Source organism: Phasianus colchicus, chromosome 3 (assembly GCF_987193195.1).
Source record: "Phasianus colchicus chromosome 3, bPhaCol1.hap1.1, whole genome shotgun sequence".
In the NCBI taxonomy this organism is placed as follows: domain Eukaryota; kingdom Metazoa; phylum Chordata; class Aves; order Galliformes; family Phasianidae; genus Phasianus; species Phasianus colchicus.
In genome coordinates, this window is record NC_143438.1 from 47,059,348 (window position 1) to 47,077,750 (window position 18,403).

The window sequence follows — 18,403 nt, forward strand, 5'->3', positions numbered from 1 at the left end:
AACTTTCAGTGAGAGATGCTTAAAGGGGGCGAATCATAGAATCACAGAATGGCCTGGGTCGAAAAGGACCACAATGATCACGTAGTTTCGACCCCCCTGCTATGTGCAGGGTCGCCAACCACCAGACCAGGCTGCCCAGAGCAGGGAAGTGTTTGTTTTCAAAGTGTTTATCTTTAAAGTGTTTATTTTTAAATTTCTCAGTCGCAAGGAAACAACAGTAGGACATGACTGCCGTTTGCTGCCATGAGGAAACGGCTCAGGCCCAAGGCTGGCCGGCAAGCAGCCGTGACGCTACCACCCACACCCATCGCGCCGCCTGCCCTGCCCTGCCCCACACCCAACATGGCCGCCACCCTTGCGCAACGGCCGCCCTCCCCGCGCACGCTCACTCCTCCCTATCCCCCGGTCACGTGGTGCCGCTGAGGTGGCGCGCGTTCGCTCCGCCGCCCGCTCAACTCAACCTCCGCTCTGGTGGCCGCGCGCTTCGCGCCACCCGCCGCAGGGAGCGCGCGCGTGCGGGCGTGCACGCGCTGCGCCAACCGCCGCCGCTTGGCGCAGTTCGCACCCGGCGCGGCGCGGCGCGGCGTTCCCCGTCCGCCTCCCTCCATTCATCCGTCCGCGAGCGGCGCCGGCCTCGCCGGAGGTAAGCTGTGAGGCGGCGGAAGGTTGCGGGGGCGGGAGCGGCGACCGTTGAACCCCTGTCACCAGCAGCCGTCTGCTGGCGGCCAGGTGTGGCCGGGGGTACGGGCCGGGCCGTGGAGGCCTCGGGAGCGGAGCTGAGGGGCCGGGAGGGATGGGTGCCGCGCCATCCCCTCGGAGCTCTTCGCGTTGAAAATGGTGCTGGGTGCCGCGCTCCTTCCGTTTGACGGGCGTGCGTTTCTTCAGCTGACGCGTTACTCGCGTACCTGCAGGGCATTCTTTCTTTCTTTTTCTTTTCTTTTTCTTTTCTTTTTCTTTTCTTTTTCTTTTCTTTTTCTTTTCTTTTTCTTTTCTTTTTTTTTTTCTTCCCTTTTCTCTTTTTCTTTCTTCTTCTATTTTTTTTTTTTTCCTTGTTTATCCTCACTGATGGAGGGAGCGTGGAGCTGTAACCGTTGGCCCGCAGCCTTTGTGTGCGCGCCTGAGTTTGTGCCAAGTGCCCACGTCGGGTTGTTGTGTGTGTGAGCAGCGCTTCCCCTCGCCCGGTGCTTGCCGAGGACCTGTTGGAGGCATCCGTGGCTGTAACGGAGTGACACGGCGTGCTGCTTCAAGGCAGTCCAACAAAGTAATGTGATCTGCGTACCTGTCTCGTGTACCTCTTGCGTTTACACAATGATTTTTTGTGAACGGGAGCCCGTTGCTGTTATAAGAAGTGTTTTGTCAGCCGTATCCCGTCAGAGTACTTGTTAGGACCTCGTCAGAGAGGAAGAAGGTGATAGACAGTGCTGCAGATCTCTTCCCTTTGTCCACCTCTGTCTAATTTTGGATACTGAGCTCCTGATGTTAGAAAAATACGAGAAAGTGGGAAAATGAGTGAGGTTATACATATTTCAGCACGGCATTGTGAAAACAAAAGAAATGAAGTCCTGGTATGCTGTCACTTAGTGTTATTGAAAGTGTGAGCATGGCACTCTGCATGTGCAGAGCCACAGTTTGTGTGTGTGCAGGCAGCCAGCTCCGGGTCTGTCAGTTGTACATCTTTTCTTCCAGCTCCTGCTTGGGGTTTTTTGCATCCCAGAACAGGCAGGAATGTAAATTATTTTGCCATCTTTTACAAAGGAAGACAAGGAAGTTCTCTTTTAGTGGAGTAAGCGAGCAATCAGAGAGATGCCCAAATAAAACATTAAAATCATACAATCATAGAATTGCTCAGGTTGGAAAAGACCTTAAAGATCATCGAGCCCAACCACGACTTAACCATACTACCCTAACTCTAACAACCTTCTGCTAAATCGTCCCTGAGCACCACATCCAAACGGTTCTTAAACACATCGGGGATCTCTATTATATTGTAAATATAAAAAGTGATAAACTAATTATAAGAAATTTATCAGTAAACTCAGAATGTCAGAGGAGCTTGAGATACTACTTTATGTGGTATTATTTGTAATTACAGTAAGAACAGGTAGTGCTGAAGGACTGTAGTAAGCAATTATGGTGTTCCTTGTTTAGCTCATAGCATAGCTTTTCAGTTAGGCATACCAAAATGGTTGGTTTTCTTTAATGGCCTCCAAAACAGGTGGTGTTTGAACTTGTCTTACTCTCAGTACTTAATTTTGTAGCAAGCCAAAATATTAGCTTAGTTGTTTGTTATTCTCTACAAAGAAAACATGGATGTGAAATGTTCTAGCATTGCAGCGCTGAGAACTTCTTGTCCTTCCTCCCTACTTGCAGCATTCCTTTCTGCTCATATAAGGTCAGGATCGTTTATGGGGAAATATAAATTGCACTTCTTACACTTGACACCTCCCAATGCATCTGAAGTCCCAGAGGCAGCATGCAGTAGCCATTCTTTGTCTTGCTCTTTGTCTCCCAGGAATTGCAATCTAGCTCAGGTAAAGCTGAAAGGATTTTGTTCGAAGCCACACTGGGAACTTCTGTCAAAACTGGAGATGAAATTAGTTGTATTGGGTGGTTTTCATTGTTGATGGTGTGTTGTTTGTGGAGTATTTGGTGTTTTTTTTTTTATCCTGGAAGGTGCTCACATAGATCAGACTCTGGATCAGAATTTTCTTCTTTTCTTTTTGTTTATTTACACATTAAGTGCAAGTTTGCAGCATGTAGGAAAACAAACAGTTTTTCAAGGTCTCATTGTATGATCATAGAATATCTGAGCTGAATTAGTACACGACTGTTTTTCTTTTAATAAGCTAGCTTTGGCTTATGTATGATGCAGTAACTTTTAATCACTGTTTATATATGAATTGCAAGCACTTTATATGTAATTGTCTGAGAGAGATGAAAGGATAGTTTCTGATGTGAGATCTACTGCTCAATGCTAAACGTATGCACAAAAAAAAAAAAAAAACAACTGAAAAACAAAAAACCAAAAAAAAAAAAAACCAACAAAAAAACACCAAAACTTTCAGATTCATACAAAGCAGTGACTGACTGTTGCGTCAGTGTGTGGATTAGATGTATTCCTGCAGTACTGGGTAAATTCTAGTGGAACAAAGTAGCTTATTGTATCCCATTGGCTTCTGCATTTTGCGGTGCTGATCAGGAGTGCTTCTACGAACTTCTGACCTCTCTGCTCTGCAGCTCCCCGAGGAGGGGACGAACAGGGAGTTGCTGGGCTCTGCTCCTGAGAACCAATGGCAAGAGGGAGACAGCACAGAGCTGCCAGGGGAGGATCAGACTGGGCACAGACAGGGCACAGGTCAAGTCCTGGAACAGGCTTCCTAGAATGGTGGTTGGTGTTCTGTGCTTGTCAGTGTTCAAGGCGTTTGGTCAGTGCCCTCAATAATGTGCTCTTGCTTTTGGTTAGTCTTGAAGTGCTCAGGCAGTTCCTGAGTTTGGTCTCTTCCAAATGAACTATTCTGTCTTAGCGAGTCACTGAACGTGCAATTCTAAAGCTGTAAAGTAACACAAATATAGCATATTTATACTTTGTAAATGTATCTATGTTATGTAGGTAAGCAGAGATTTTAAAAATTTGCAAATAAAATTATTTACTTCTAGCACAGAAAATTGTTGCTGCTGTTGCAGATTGTTTCATGTGAAAATGAGCATTTCTTCTGCCTAGCTGTGCTCGCTTTTTTGTTACAAACATTGAGGCTTATGTTTCTACTGGCGCAGCCAGGCTGGTTTAATATGCAACTGTCATTCCAGAGCGTGTTCATATTTGAAGACAGAATTTACCTGTGCTCTTGAGGGATTAGTGTTTGTCCTTTTTTAAGAAAAAAATAGAAATGTAACTATTTCTTCTGTTTTTATTTCAAGGGAATTTCCAAGTGAAAGAAGCTAGCTTCCCCTTGTTAAGGATTTTGTTGTTATCAGCGTCTTTTGGCTTTGCATTAATTTGACAGCATGTCACCAGAAGTTGTCCTGAGTCATTCTCCTCTCTGGAAGCATTCAAGGCCAGGCTGGATAGGGCTTTGAGCCACCTGATCTAGTGGGAGGTGTCCTTGCCTATAACAGGGGGTTGGAGCCAGGTGATCTTAAAGGCCCTTCCAACCCAAACCATTCTATGATTCAGTGCTTTTCCTAAAGCTAAAAGAGATCTGTTTGTTGCTGCACTCTACTGAGTAAACAGAGATGAGTTTTAAGTAAGCATACAGTTCATTTCTTTATCATAAAATGTTGAATTTCAGTAGCAGAAATTTAAAGTGATATTAGAAAAGTCTCTGGTGTACCATGTGATGTTTCTGTGTCAGTCTGTGTGGCTGAAGATCATAAAATGGTTTGGGTTGGAAGAGACTTATAAGGTTAGGTAGTTCCAACCCCGCTGCTATAGGCAGGGACGCCTCCCTTTAGACCAGGCTGCTCACAGCCCCATTCACCTGGCCTTGAATGCTTCCACGGATGGGGCATCCACAGCCTCCCTGGTTTAACATAGTTAATGCTAAACCATGTCTTTAGACTTAGTAGTCTTCTTTTGATAGTGTTAAATGTTTCCTCAGGAAATGTAGGGATTTTTGTTTGTTTTGTGTTTTTTTTTCTTTTCTTTTTGGATTGATGACTATTACAGACCTTTTAAAGGAAAATTGTAAGGAACCCTTTGCAGAGTTTTTACAAGGAAGAGCTTTGAATAATAAACTGTAGCTGAGATTCCATTATAGAAAGAAGAAATTGTTTCTCACTTGGATAACAACAGAATTTAATTAGCAGTGTGAACTGAAATGTAGTGGTTTTTTAAAATAAAATTCTTAGTGGTCATTTAAAGCCATTTTTTCCTCAAATGAGAAGTGTGTGTGTTAACAAGAAATCTGTCAGGCTGCTTTACAGGTTTACTGTGTCTCATCTGTGTGGTGCAGATGTGCTGTTATGTGCTGTGGGTGAGGAGAATATCCTTCAGACAGATATGTGATCTGTATTCCTTAAAACTTAATGATGCCCATAGATTGTGTTTGATGAATGAGTAAGCATATTCTGCTTTGTTCAGCTAGATTTAATTTTCCCCTTCCAAATATCTCATGCTGTGCATACCTATGTGTGTGGGAATTCAGCATTTTACCTGATTTTCTAATAAAATATCATTGATTTCTGTGCAAATTGAATTTATTTTGGTACATATGCATCAATTTAAATGATATAGAGTCTGTTAAGTGAAAAAGATTTCTGGTTTATATATAGTATATTTAGAACTTCAACGTGTCATATATGTGTTTCTCAGAATCAGCGTATTTGTTCTGAAGATATGTGCTAGTCTCACTGTCCTTATTCATTGTTAATAGATAGGATGCTTTTCTTGTTTAAATACGTGTGCTTTGATTTTGAAATGCTGGAGGGTCAGAAGAAAGTGTGAGTACACCTGAGGCAGAGCAGTGCATGTGAAGGCTTTTCTTCCCCCCAGTGGGAAGTGTAGACAAATCACGGCTGCTCATAAGGGAAATAATTACAGCTTTCTGAAAACATACAGGAAAAGCTTCATCATCTTCTCTTACTTTAAGGAAAAATGAGATGGATGGAATTTCTATTCAGAAAATTTGGTTACTGTGTTACGTATGTAGTAATAAGTTCAACAGAGGATGATGTGGCTGTGGGAGGGTCTGTGCTGCCAGAAATAGCTTATCTGTCGAGTGTAGCAAGCTTCTGTGTGGATTATGCCTGTGCAGATTTTGAAAGGGTGCCGTCTTGCATTAGCCAGCTTTGCTTTTTCAGTGTCTTGAAAGAAGTTAATGTCTTTACGTAGACAAGAATGTTTTTTGTGTGAATGTAATAAGTTTTTGTTGCACTGATAGCTTTATCAATAAAACTTGCCTTATGAGCTCTTGAAGATGGAGAAAGAGCTCAAAGTGAGGAGAGATGCTATAATACTGGAATCAGTTAGTATACTGGAATTGTTAGTAAGTCATTGAGATACAGCTGGTGACACGTAATGGAAGAGACAGGCCCGTGCAGATTGTGGCCTTTCTTTCATGGTATCCTCCCTTTTATTTTTCTCAGAGATTAAAAAATAACTTAAACAGCACTGAAAAATATTCTAACTTGAATGCCTATCCAACAGAAGATCCTGCAGAAATGGAACTTACCTTCTTACATTGGAGATGGAAAGCCAGACATTTGATTTTACTCATTTTTAATCACCAGTTCAGGTGTCAGTGCATTCCTTTTTGCTGTTATCTCATGGGTATTTCTCTAGCATCTCTTAACTGCTTGGATTCTTGTTCCGTGCTGTTGGTACTTGTGATAAGACTTCTCATTCCTTCAGTAGGTGGTTTTTTTTGTTTGTTTGTTCTGTTTGTTTGTTTTTTCTTTCTTTTTTTTTTCTTCTTCTGTTGAATCACAGAATGGTCAAGATCGAAAGGGGGGCCTCAAGAATCATGAATCTCCAACTCCCTCCCACCACATACAGGGCCACCAACCTCCACATTTAATGCTAGACCAGGCTGCCCAGGGCCTCATCCAACCTGGCCTTAAACACCTCCAGGGACTCCAGTCTGTGTTTTGTCATCTCTATAGGAGAATCGGGAACTCGTCTACTTTGTTTGCACTGTATAGCCAAAGCATTAAAAGTGCATGAAAATGAAGAAATGGTTCGGAATTTTAAGATTCCAAAGATCTTAAGGGTCTTTTCCATGTCAAAATGAAGTGTGATTTGGGATGTTGGGTCAACGTGAAGATGTAGGATGTGGGCAAAGGTTGTTTCATGCTTGCTGTATGTATTATGATTTCTTAATTAAAGAAGGATACACTTCCCTCAATCATTGTCTCAGCAAATTTACCTTGTTTTGTTTTTGTGTTCTCATTGACTCTCCTGTCTGTAGGATTACTGCTTGCTTCCTTCTTTCCAGAACGTAGAATAACGTGTACTGACAAAAGCTGGGGAAAAGCTCTATAGCTGTATTCTGGCCATGCTGTTTCTACAGTTCCCATACAGTACAATCAAATCACTTTAAATTTTCACTGTCAGTCAGCCTTTTTGTTTTTTTTTTTTCCTTTGAATCATCACCTGGGATATGTAAATTCAATTTGCAGGTATACATGTAGCCTATGGAAGAAATATATGAAGTGTTTACAGAGTCATAGAATCCTTGTAGTTAGAAGGGACCTTTATAGGCCATCTGGTCTAACTCCCCTGCAATGAACACGGACACCTACAGCTATATCAGGTTGCCCAGGGCCTGATCCAGCCTCACCTTGAAAGTCTCCAGGGTTAAGGCATCCACCACATCTCTGGGTAACCTGTTCCAGTGCCTCACCACCCTCACTGTAAAAGATTTTTTTTCTTATATCTAACCTAAATCTCTCCTCTTTAAGCTTGAAGCCATTTCCCCTTGTTCTATTACCACAGACTCTGCTGAAGAATCTGTTCCCTTCTTTCCTATAGCTCTCCTTTAGATACAGGAAGGTCGCTATCAGGTCATCTCAGAGTCTTTTCTCCAGGCCGAACAGCCCCAGCTCTCTCAGCCTGTCCTCATAGGAAAGGAGTTCCACTGCTTGGATCATTTTTGTGGCCCTCCACTGGATGTGCTCCAAAGGGTTCATGTCTCTCCTGCACTGAGGACTCCACATCTGGATGCAGTACTCCATGTGAGGCCTCACCAGTGCAGAGCAGAGGGGCAGGAGCACCTCCCTCACCCTGCTGGCCACACTTCTTTTGATGCAGCCCAGAGTTCAGTTGGCTTTCTGGGCTGCAAGGTCACATTGCTGGCTTGTGTCCAGCTTCCTATCCACCAGTACCTTCAGGTCCTTTTTGGTAGAGCTGTGCTTAATCCTTCCATGCCCAAGCTTGTATTGGTAGTGGATGTTGCCTTGACCGAGGTGCAAGACCTTGCACTTGGATTTGTTGAACCTCACGAGGTTCACCTGGGAAACTCTGCAAAGTCAAGTTTTAACTTTGCTTAAATAAATCTTAATCTCCTGGACTTTGTTTTCTGTCGTGTAAGTGAAAATAGTACTGTATTTCTGGGATGCTGTAAAACTAAATTAATACAATCAACTATATCATAAAGCTTACAGTAGACAAGTATGATTTAAAAATGCAGTCATACTTTTTATCAGGGATTCTGATTAATGAGCAATGGGATAAGCTGTGTAGATTCACAAACAGCGGAGAAGAAAAATAATATGGGATGCTGACCTTTGTCAGCACTATTTACTTATAAGTCTCATTCAAACACTTGTATGTGCATTCTGAGGCTAACCCACAGTAAAATGGGTTACCCACAAAGAAGAACTGAATTAAGGCTGCAAGGAAAACATAGGAAAGGACCCAGAGATAGGGGCAATTTATTACAACCTTACTGTGGATGTAGCAATCCCCAATACTCCAAGCAGGAGCATGTCATCAAGACTGATTAATTTTGGCCTTGGGTGTTGTTCTTGAATTATTTTAGGAACCCAGAAGCAGTTTGGTTGCATCCAGTAAAGTGATTAATTGTCTCTGCATCAGAGTTTAGCATATCAACGTAGAAAACTTAAGTGAAGATAGGGCAAAGCTGATAGTAGAATCCTAGACAATCTTTTAGCTTGTCATTCACGTAGCCCTCCAGTTTTCTGTAGCAGACACAGAGTAGCAGTACTGGGGGTGTGGAGAGTGAGAGAAGATACATGTGTAAGGTAAGGAAGTATGTGTCTATGTTGGGAGAATATCAATTCAGAGAATGTCTCCTATCCCCACATTGCAGGAGTAAATCATTTCTCTGTACTGCTACACTTCCTCAGCTATTTCACCTACCCAGGATGTTTGTACAAGTAATATTCCAAAATTCCTCAAATAAAAAAGTTAATTCTTATTCACGGAGCCAACTATACAACAGATTTGTATGTACTGTCCACACACCTGAATTTTACAGCTTAAAACAATTCTGTTTTCATGAAGCTGGAAAGCTTCCCCAAGAAACAAAATTTTTATTTTGGTATGTGCTTTAGTATAGGCTTAATATCAGTTAGCTCTTTCCTGTTACAATGCTATTTCAAAAAAGGGTGATGTAGCAAAGCTGGAACTGCCATCATATTTGTCATTCAAAACTTGAATAGTCAGACAGATGAAATGGTCAGTAGAGGGAGCAGGCACCTGGGGAGGCAGCTGGTCTTCCTGAATGCTGTGCTGCTGGCTGAGCTAGAACTTTGAACACTGCTACAGGTGCTGAAGTTACAGCAGAGGTCAGAAAGTCTGCAAGTGAGCTAATGCCCAAGAATCATTAACCAAATCCCTGCTGCTGTTCGTGGGAGCCTCAGCTGCGGCCATGTGACTTAACGTCATAGAAGATCATTACCTATCAGTGCAAACATATGGCAAAGTCTGTCCCTGTTATTACTTATCTCAGAGTGCAAGGGGGCTGTGACATTTCAAGCAAAGCCTATTGGTGTGGGAGTTTCTACGTGAGGTTTCTTAAAGAAACGCTTCCTTTTTAACCTTAGTACTGCGTGGGAAAGTGTAGCGAATGTCTTTCTCTAGAAGACCAGAAGTTTTGCATAATTCTCCTATCCCTCTATGGATGGAGAAGAAATGCTGATACAGCATTCTGATATGGCTGTGAACTTCACATTTACTTGCACTTTGGAAAGTTAGATTGTTGTTTTCTGAGATGAATTTCTCAGAAAAATATGATTTTGAAGATGACTTCAGTAGAAGTGTTTCTGCCAATGAGAGGGTTCCTTCTGGAATCTTGGTGAGTTTGACACTTATTGCTAATTATGGGTGCCTATAGCATAGTTAAAATATCTAAAAAATTAACAGTCTGTATTTACTAATACAAGGCATACTTTAATCAGGTGTTGAACAGGCTTGCCTGGCTTCTAAGTTAAAACCTATATTTAGGAGCAAACGCAGGTTTGGTTTGGTTTACTTTCTTTGTTGGCTTGCTAGCTTGTTCTTGTCAAGTAGACTTTGTGCTACAGTGCTTTTGCTTTGTGTGGTCACGTTTTTTCCACTAGCGATCAGAGTACGAATTAGTAAAACTCTTGAAAAAGACTTTCTCTGGTTAAGCAAAACTGCTACTTCATGGACATATGCAAATGTAGGTAAGATGAGATGAACTGGGGGGAAGCCAATGTGATGTGCGATTTTTTTCTTCTCTTCTACCAAATCTTTTGAAAAATAGGCAACTTCTTTACTGTTTTTATCATGTGAGCAGTTTACAGCACACGTTAGACTATCTTTTAATCCTCTAAATGTATCTCAAAATAAAGAGGATGTAATAATATCAATGTTCTTACAAGCTAAGAGCTACATTTAAGTAATTCTTTTGCCATAGTTAAAAGTCATAGAATCATAGAATGGCCTGGGTTGAAAAGGACCTCAAAGATCATCTAGTTTCAACTCCTCTGCTGTGGGCAGGGTTGCCAACCACTAGACCAGGCTGCCCAGAGCCACATCCAAAGTCATGCTCTCTAAAGCTGTATCTCACTGGAGCAATCTGACAGCTTGCCAAAGAGTAACTTGCAGTCATCTTTTCCTGTTGCTCAAGTTGGCATTTGTACTGTTCAGTATTGGTACACTGTGTTAAAGGTGTCACCTTTGTGAACGTGCACCAAAAAACCCCTAACAGTTTGCTTTTACTGGAGCGATATTCTCAGTGCAGAGGAAACACAAATTTATGGACAATTTTTGCATTATCTATCACGTGTTTTCTATGTGAGCATTTCTGAACAACGTAAAATAAATTGTTCAAGAAGACTTGTTGGTTTTGTTGCAGCCAAAGTCTACTTGACAAGAACAAGCTAGCAATTTTTTTTAATGGAACATGTATGGTAGTTCCTTTCTACAAAGCCTCCCTCTCTAGCTCTGCTAACGTATGCATTCCCTGGTTTGTGAATTCTTAAAATTCAGCCAGCTACTGTGTAGACTATTTAAATACTTAACAAATACTTAACTTGAGATATAGTCCGATCATTTTTGACAGCCATTCTGTTTCTCATTCCTGTAGCCTGAGGAATTCAACCAACATACTCAGGGTGAACTTAACAGCTTTGGCTATTTTTTTTCAAGTGGAGGAGACAGGTTTTTATTTAGCTCTTGAACTTCCAAAGTAGCTATTTCCTTTGTATTTACTTTTGTGTCCTCCCTTCCTCCTCCTGCCCACCCACAGTTTCAGTTTCTGACTTCTGCTGCACGAAGGCTGCTTGCCGGAAGTTAAACATACAACAGAAAAAACACTTTTATACTGTAGAACAGTGTATTTTAGATCCCTTCCTCCATTCCAACTAGCATTCATTTCACTTGTGGCTGAGGATATTAATACTATTACAAATTCTTTCTTGCCAACTAGGTAGTATTGCTTAATTATTCAAAAATAATCTCTCTGGAGCTCCAAAAGTCACAACTTCAACCTTTATACGGAGTTCTGGAGTTTGGCTGCATCAAATAATTGACTGGCTATCAAAACAAATAAAAGCTGAACAGTATTGTGGCATGTTGCTGTGTTGTTCTTTTTTTACATGTCTTGTCCATCGAACATGTCTTGAATTGCAGAACTGATGCTTGAAAGTTGTTGTTACTGAAAGGATAGCAAGTGGCTTATGATGGAAGGTGCTTGTAAGCCTTGTTTTAAAGGAAGTGTCTCTCTGGGTATCATTTGGATCATTACCATTCCAAAGCTATTGAAGTATCGGCACTTCTGAGGCATGCAGAACATCTGTTTTTTTCCAGCGGTTCCACCAGAAAACTGAGAAATTAGTTTCTTTTCATTATGGTGACAACAACATCTGAGCTGCTCTTTGTAACAAGAGAAGAAAGAGAAGTGCCATAGAAGATACAGCTACAAGCTGATAAACAAGAGTATAAAATAGTACCTAGAATTTTATTTGCTGACTATATATAAAGCAATGCTTGTTTGAACGCTTCTTTACAAAGAAAGAAGCCTTTTATAAGCCATTGCTTTTAGTACACAGTAGGTTCAGAAGTTCATAACTTTGTCACATGTAAGTGGTAATTCTGTTTGTGTGTTTAAAAAAATATGTTGTGCTGTGAGCTATGTAAATATAACTGAGATTCTGGAAGAAATAACTTTCCTCACCGGAAGGCAAGAAGATATGTACACTAGGCAAATGATTTTAATCTTACAGCTCTGGGGGGTGATTTTCTGTTGTTAGGAGAGGTCAGATACATGGCTGTGAGGGAAAACCAGAGTATCTACCAACTGAACTGTTCCTGATGTTTGGTGTGAAATTCTCATCTTTAAAGTAGTCACTGCTTAAGTGAGAGAATTCCTTACTTCTCATTAAATTTGAGTCCCATTCCCTGAAATGTAGTATATGAAATGGATGCTGTATTAAAGGTGTCTATTCTTGATTTTGGCATCTTAAAATCTTTGTTTTTCATGAAAGTCAGTACCATAGAGACCCCTCGTGCTGCTATGGGCCTCACACTTCTGTGGTTTTTGCCATGCAGAGCAGGCTTACTTGCGATTGAAACAAGGAGGTGAGAACTGGGTATCTTCTTGCCAGCTGCTTGAGGTAAAAGGGAGCTTATTAAGAGGGGAAAGTAAGGAAAGATTGAAGCTTCCCCTCTTTGGTAAGTGAGCTGCTATGTTGTGAGCAAGCAGTCAGGTTTGTCGTTGCACATAGAACTACTTGTAAAGGAAGCAATTTTATTAATCTAATATTGTTGGTAAGGAATCCATTCTGCTAATTTTATTAGCCACTCACTGACAATCTCTTCTTGTCTTCACCAACCACATTGTACAGAAGCTACGGGAGAAAATCCTCTAGCATGTTACCTAGCGTAGTCACTCTGTGGCTAATTCAGAAATTTTTTTAAAGTTGAGATTGTCAAGCTGTCATCTTTCATTTTAAGTCTTGTGGAGAGGAATTTGCTTGTTCTTTATCTATTTTTATTAGCCTATGAACAAGGTTTCAAATAGCATTTAAGGCTAGATTTAAGATATTTTCTTAATGCCTCTAAACAAAACTGTATTGTGCAAAAGTTTTTTCTCCCATTACTGCCACTGTTGTCTAAGTAATTCATCAGTTACTTCAATTCTGAGCCTTCCAAGCCTTCTTTACTGTAGCACAGGATGTATTACGTTCATTCAAATGGGTCTTACATCTGTGGCATCTAACAGTACCAGTGTAACTACAAGCATACAAGAAATCTAAAATTACTTTTAAGGACAGTGCAACTGTAGGAGAATTTTTCCCCATTCCATGCTCCTCAAGCCTACCAGATATCGGCTAGTCATATTTAAATTTGAAAAATAAATCATCTCCACATGACTTGATAAGGAAGACTAGGGCTTGGCAGTTTTGGTTTTAAAATGTTTTGGTGGTCAAAATGAGGAAGGATTGCGCTTAGGTTTACATTAGAATGCTTTCATGATCTTTCTGCCTCATTATATTAAAACTGGGATCTTCTCAGAAGTCTTTGGGCTTCATTTCTTTTTGACTGATGTAGTTCACCTTGTATTCTTAGTCTGAAAGGTTTACAGTCATTCAAAAGATCACTAAATATTTTTAATGGATAATGGTATCCAGTAATGTCTTTCCAGTTCAACTGTATCAAGGTTGTCTTATGTTCATCTTCCTTTTTTTCTATTCTGTCCTAAACTCCCCACTCTCATTTAGCAAGGCTTTCTTTACCTAGATTAGAATTGTTCTTTTCACTCTCACGATGTCAGGAGAACAACCAACTACAAAATCTGTAAAAGCCATCTTTTCTCTTAGCTGAAATTTCATGAAACCTCTGGGAAGTAGTTACTGTCATAATACTTCGCCCTTAAAATAAGTTATTGCATGAGTATGTAAACTTGATTAGGGCTTCTTATAAGTGAAAATATATTTAGCATTTAATGTCTATTCTTTGGATGTGATTTCTATAGAAATAATGGTCATTAACTGGTAGGTCAGTGCTTGCTTCTTATGGATGAAAGAAGTGAACAAGGTCATTCTACTTGGTTCATCATGTTTTCTCAGAGCAAACTACTTCAGCAGCTGTTTTAAATAAGGATACTTCCAAATTTCATTAAGCTTTTTGGAGAAGTATGTGTTGTAGCTACAGGTGACACCTACTGAAATTTTATTTAATCAAAAGCTAATGGAAGAATCTTAGTAATTTTGATTCTCTGGTATCATCTACCATGGGTAGAAGTCTTTCCTGAGCCACTTTCAAATTCTGAAGGTTGATGGCACTGTTGTTCAAAAAAGTTTTTATGTGCCCGTAACTTATGTTGAAAAGGCTTCTAGTGCTTGTTTCATGACAAAATAAATTCACTGTTAAATAAATTCACTATTAAGGACTTTATAACTGCAGAGACTGGTCGTAATATGAGAATTGGCTCAAAATCCTGTTGGCTTCAAAGTATTTGTGTAAATCTTGTTATGTTAAGCAGAGTAATTGTTAAGTGATGTAACCCATGCCTTTTGATTAAAATTAAAAGAAAGAAATGAAACATTTTTTGTTTTCTTAATTATTTCCCCCCTTCCCCTCTTCTTCCCATCAGTTTCAGACTATGAACTACGTAGGACAACTTGCAGGACAAGTCCTGGTTACTGTGAAGGAACTGTACAAAGGCATTAATCAGGCCACCCTTTCAGGATGCATTGATGTCATTGTGGTCCGGCAGCAGGATGGTACATACCAGTGTTCTCCTTTTCATGTCCGATTTGGGAAGCTTGGTGTCTTGCGCTCTAAAGAAAAAGTGGTAAGTTCAGAAAGTGGACCAAAATAAAGTTTGGAATACCAATGCATTCCCTTTTTTCCTCTGTTCTTTCTTTTCTCAACCCCCTGCATATCCCATTAGCAGTCTGGTTAAGTACAGAGCAGTTTCTCATATATGCTGTACGGACTGTGAGTTTTGGAATGCAAAGCAGAACTTCCTGTGGTAATCTAAGGACTCTGCAGGGAGGAAAAAAAAAAAGAAAAAAAAAAAACTTTGACAGTTTTTGAATTATTAAAAACGGTTAATACAAGCATATATATTTCAGTCTTAAAATATTTATATGACTATTTATTTATCTATGCAAGTTCACAAGGAAATAAACGCTTAATAACCTTTAACTGATCCCTGATATTGAAGGAACTGCTTTTGGAATGTCTGGGGGACAAATAGAGTTCAAGATAAATGCTGATGACCTATCATAAATACTACTCCTTTTGCTACCTCTGTTTAATATTGATATGCAGTAGGAGATACAGTTAATAATATCCACAAGCAAATAAAAATTGGGAATGAAACTTGATTCATTTGTGGGCTCATTTGGAAGAGAACCTGGTACAATTCCCAACCCAATAGCCTGAGACAATGGTGCTACCAAGGTGGATCATCCTGCCATTCCCTTTGCATAGACTTTAGTAGTTATGTGCTTAAGGAATCAGTTGGATTGAAATTTGATCTAAAATGAACTGACTGTGGGGGGAATTTACATCCCTGTAAGGGATGTACTGCAGAAGGAAGTACTGCATATGGCAGTATTGCCTGTGGGTGTGCTATTGAAGGATTGATTGATTTAAACAGATCATAACACTTCAGGATTATATGCTGTTTTTCTAAGAAAGACAACAGCATGAAGAAACTACCCCCATCTTTATATTTTTCTTGTAAAAGGAGAAGAAAATCCTGCTAAAAAAAACACTTATGTTTTGGGCTTTTTTTTTTTTTTTTTTGGTTGCTGATGGTCATACTAGGAGTTGTATGCATTAAGGTTGTGAGTTTGTCACAACAAAGCCTATCAGCAGTTTTCCTGAATGATTCCTTTGTTTTGCTTCCCACTTGCTAGTATTTTCTGAATGAGCACAATGTTGACAAAAAGTTGAATTTTTTTTCTTAACAGTTCTGCAACAAATCATGTAATTGAGTATATTTTCAGCAAGGTACAAGAGTAGTTTATCATCACCTGTGATTGATATTCTTTGGCTTGTGGTTTTATTCACATAAAAAGCTGAATTTGAATACAAGGATAATTTCTCTTTTTTTTTTTAGCAATGTAGTGTGTTTTATTTTTTAATTATTCTTGGCTTTCCATGTGCTAATGTTAGAAGTAGTTCTCCTTCCTATTTGGCCATTTCACGTCGCGGTACTGTCACTATGAATGTGTGTTTTCATATCATATTAGCTATGGCTTGAAGAGTAATTTTTGCTCTTACATTGGCAGGAAACTGGATCTTGAGTAATGTACATACTGAATGTCCCATAGCAATTGCAATATTTCACTTGATCTCATTTTGACCAAAGTGTCTAAACTATATATAAACTTGAAATGCCAGTGGCATTTTCTACCTTGAGGCAAGTCCATCATGTTTTTATCTGACAAATGTTAGATTTTGCATTATCTAGGCTTAATGCATGTAGACAGATACCATTACTTAAGTAAATTTACTGAAAAATAAAGTTATCTGAACTTTAAACATTCTGTTTAGAAAAATTTGGAATGGATCTTAACTGGATGTCCAATATTTCATTAGGAACAGGAATTAAAATAGTTATATTTTGGGTTTTTTTTTTCTGAAGTACACTGTTTTTTCTATATTTCATATGCATAGGGGAGAGTAATCTCTATTCTGTGCAATGAATGTAAGTTAAAGAACCTGTTTATGAGCTTAGAAATATTTTCCCTTTGCAAAAGCAAAAGGTTGTTGCAGAAGGTTTGTTGGTGCCATGTCATATCCCCATAAACTCATGAGAAGGAAAATCTTAGCCAATGTCTGAGTTGCAAAAGAATTGTGGGAAATGTCTGTCCTATTGAAATATAGGTTGAACATTACTTGTGAAAACAAAACCTGCTTTCAGGAGGCTTCCACCTTGTCATCTTTACCTTTTGCTCTTTGAGACTCTGATTTGTATGAGACTCCAATTCATGTTGACCTTTAAGCAGATAAACATGAATAGTCTCAGTCATTCAGCGTTCTTCTAGGAAAGAAAGACTAAGTCAATGGTTTATGGTTCTACAGCTCTAAATTAGGTGAGCAGTGTTTTACCATCAGATGTTTTCCACGTTTCTCCACTTTTTTCTTGTAGCTTTTAGGATCTCTACTAACAGCCTGGTGTGTTTTGAGTTAACAAGATAAAGATCATTGTAACAAATTTCTTTCAAAAAGTGAAGGGGGGAGAAAGAATGATGATCATACAATGGAATAAAGTTTATCAGAGATTAGCAAGACTTTAGGTCAGTGCTTTCACCCATGATGAATTGATCACATTAAATTATCTTTTCACAGATTGATATAGAAATTAATGGCGACGCTGTTGATCTTCATATGAAACTGGGTGACAATGGAGAAGCATTCTTTGTACAAGAGACTGAAGAGGAAAATGTAAGGGATTTGTGCTTCGTGATGGCTATAATACTGTGTTAAGAGTGCTGTGTTAAAAACGCTTGATATAGTACTGTCAGTATTACTACTTCTGAAAGCCTCACTTTCTGACTGAATCTTGCATCACTTTCAAATGCTGCTAAGGTGCTTGGTATTTTGTAGAATTATGTTACCAGTGATTTTAAAAGTAATTCTTTATTAATAGACCATTCTTTGAAGGAATGTTTTTACTTTTAGTATACAAATTCTTGGTAACTGCAGTTATACAGGTTGCAGTGCCTTATTTTTTGACATACATTCTCATAGCTTGTGTTAGTGACCTTTGTGCTAATGAAGGTTGATTATTTTGGCATATATTTTTCTTACATTTTTTAGCACAGTTTTTCATAATTTATGGAACTGTCACCAATTAATAATAGCTTCTTTGACTTGAAGTCCATGTTGTATTGGAATATAGTAATTAATGTCCTAAGACCTTTTCCAATGGGAAAATAACAAACCTTTGGGGGGGGGGAGAGAAAGGGATGAATTTTAGCCTAATTCCTAAGGATGTGTAATTGCAGAATTTTTCAGTCATACATATTGGTACACTTTTGGATGTTTGCATTTTTTTTCAGCAAGATAAAGGGAAAGGAATTTTAAATATAAAAATGTAGAAGATTTAAAGAAAATAGAAGAAAAAGCCTATCTTAGTGAAGTGAAAGGTGAAGCTGTGAATTTGCTGTTAGGAATCAGTGTCTTTCAAGGAAATGAACTTGATCCACTTAACTGGTTTATGACACTCCTTGTTTACTGCATGGGAAGGAGAGGAAGCACTCATTTTGAAAAGGGTTAAATATTACTTAAAGTGGAAGGAGTAAATAAGCATTTAGACTAGTGCACTAAATGTTAAGTTAGGGCAGGAAGTCATAATATTTATGGGAAAGAAAACTTGAGTTCTGTTTCAGCATGCACCGTGAGTAAGATCAAAACAGAAAGCAGTTCTTCTAGCTGCTGTTGTCTTAGCTGTTGATGAGAATAGATCAGTCTTAAGATTCTTTTCAGAAAGCAAGAATGGTAACCACTATCTGT

At 39.4% G+C, this 18,403-nt stretch overlaps 1 protein-coding gene across 3 annotated transcripts in view; it reads left to right on the top strand.

Annotated features, from left to right (window-relative positions):
• Positions 1-489: 489 nt before the first annotated feature.
• The window catches only part of LPIN2 (lipin 2), a 39,701-nt gene continuing 21,787 nt past the window's right edge, over positions 490-18,403 (top strand). Inside the window, exons 1-3 of one of the 3 annotated variants that reach the window (XM_031588917.2) lie at positions 490-643; positions 14,523-14,723; positions 17,237-17,332. In XM_031588917.2, coding sequence (XP_031444777.1) covers positions 14,532-14,723; positions 17,237-17,332 — 288 coding nt within the window. In that variant the 5' untranslated portion in view covers positions 490-643; positions 14,523-14,531. Of the gene's footprint in view, positions 644-993; positions 1,262-9,049; positions 9,756-14,522; positions 14,724-17,236; positions 17,333-18,403 lie in introns of those variants that run through there. The other 2 variants (XM_031588918.2, XM_031588916.2) reach the window with 2 other exon arrangements.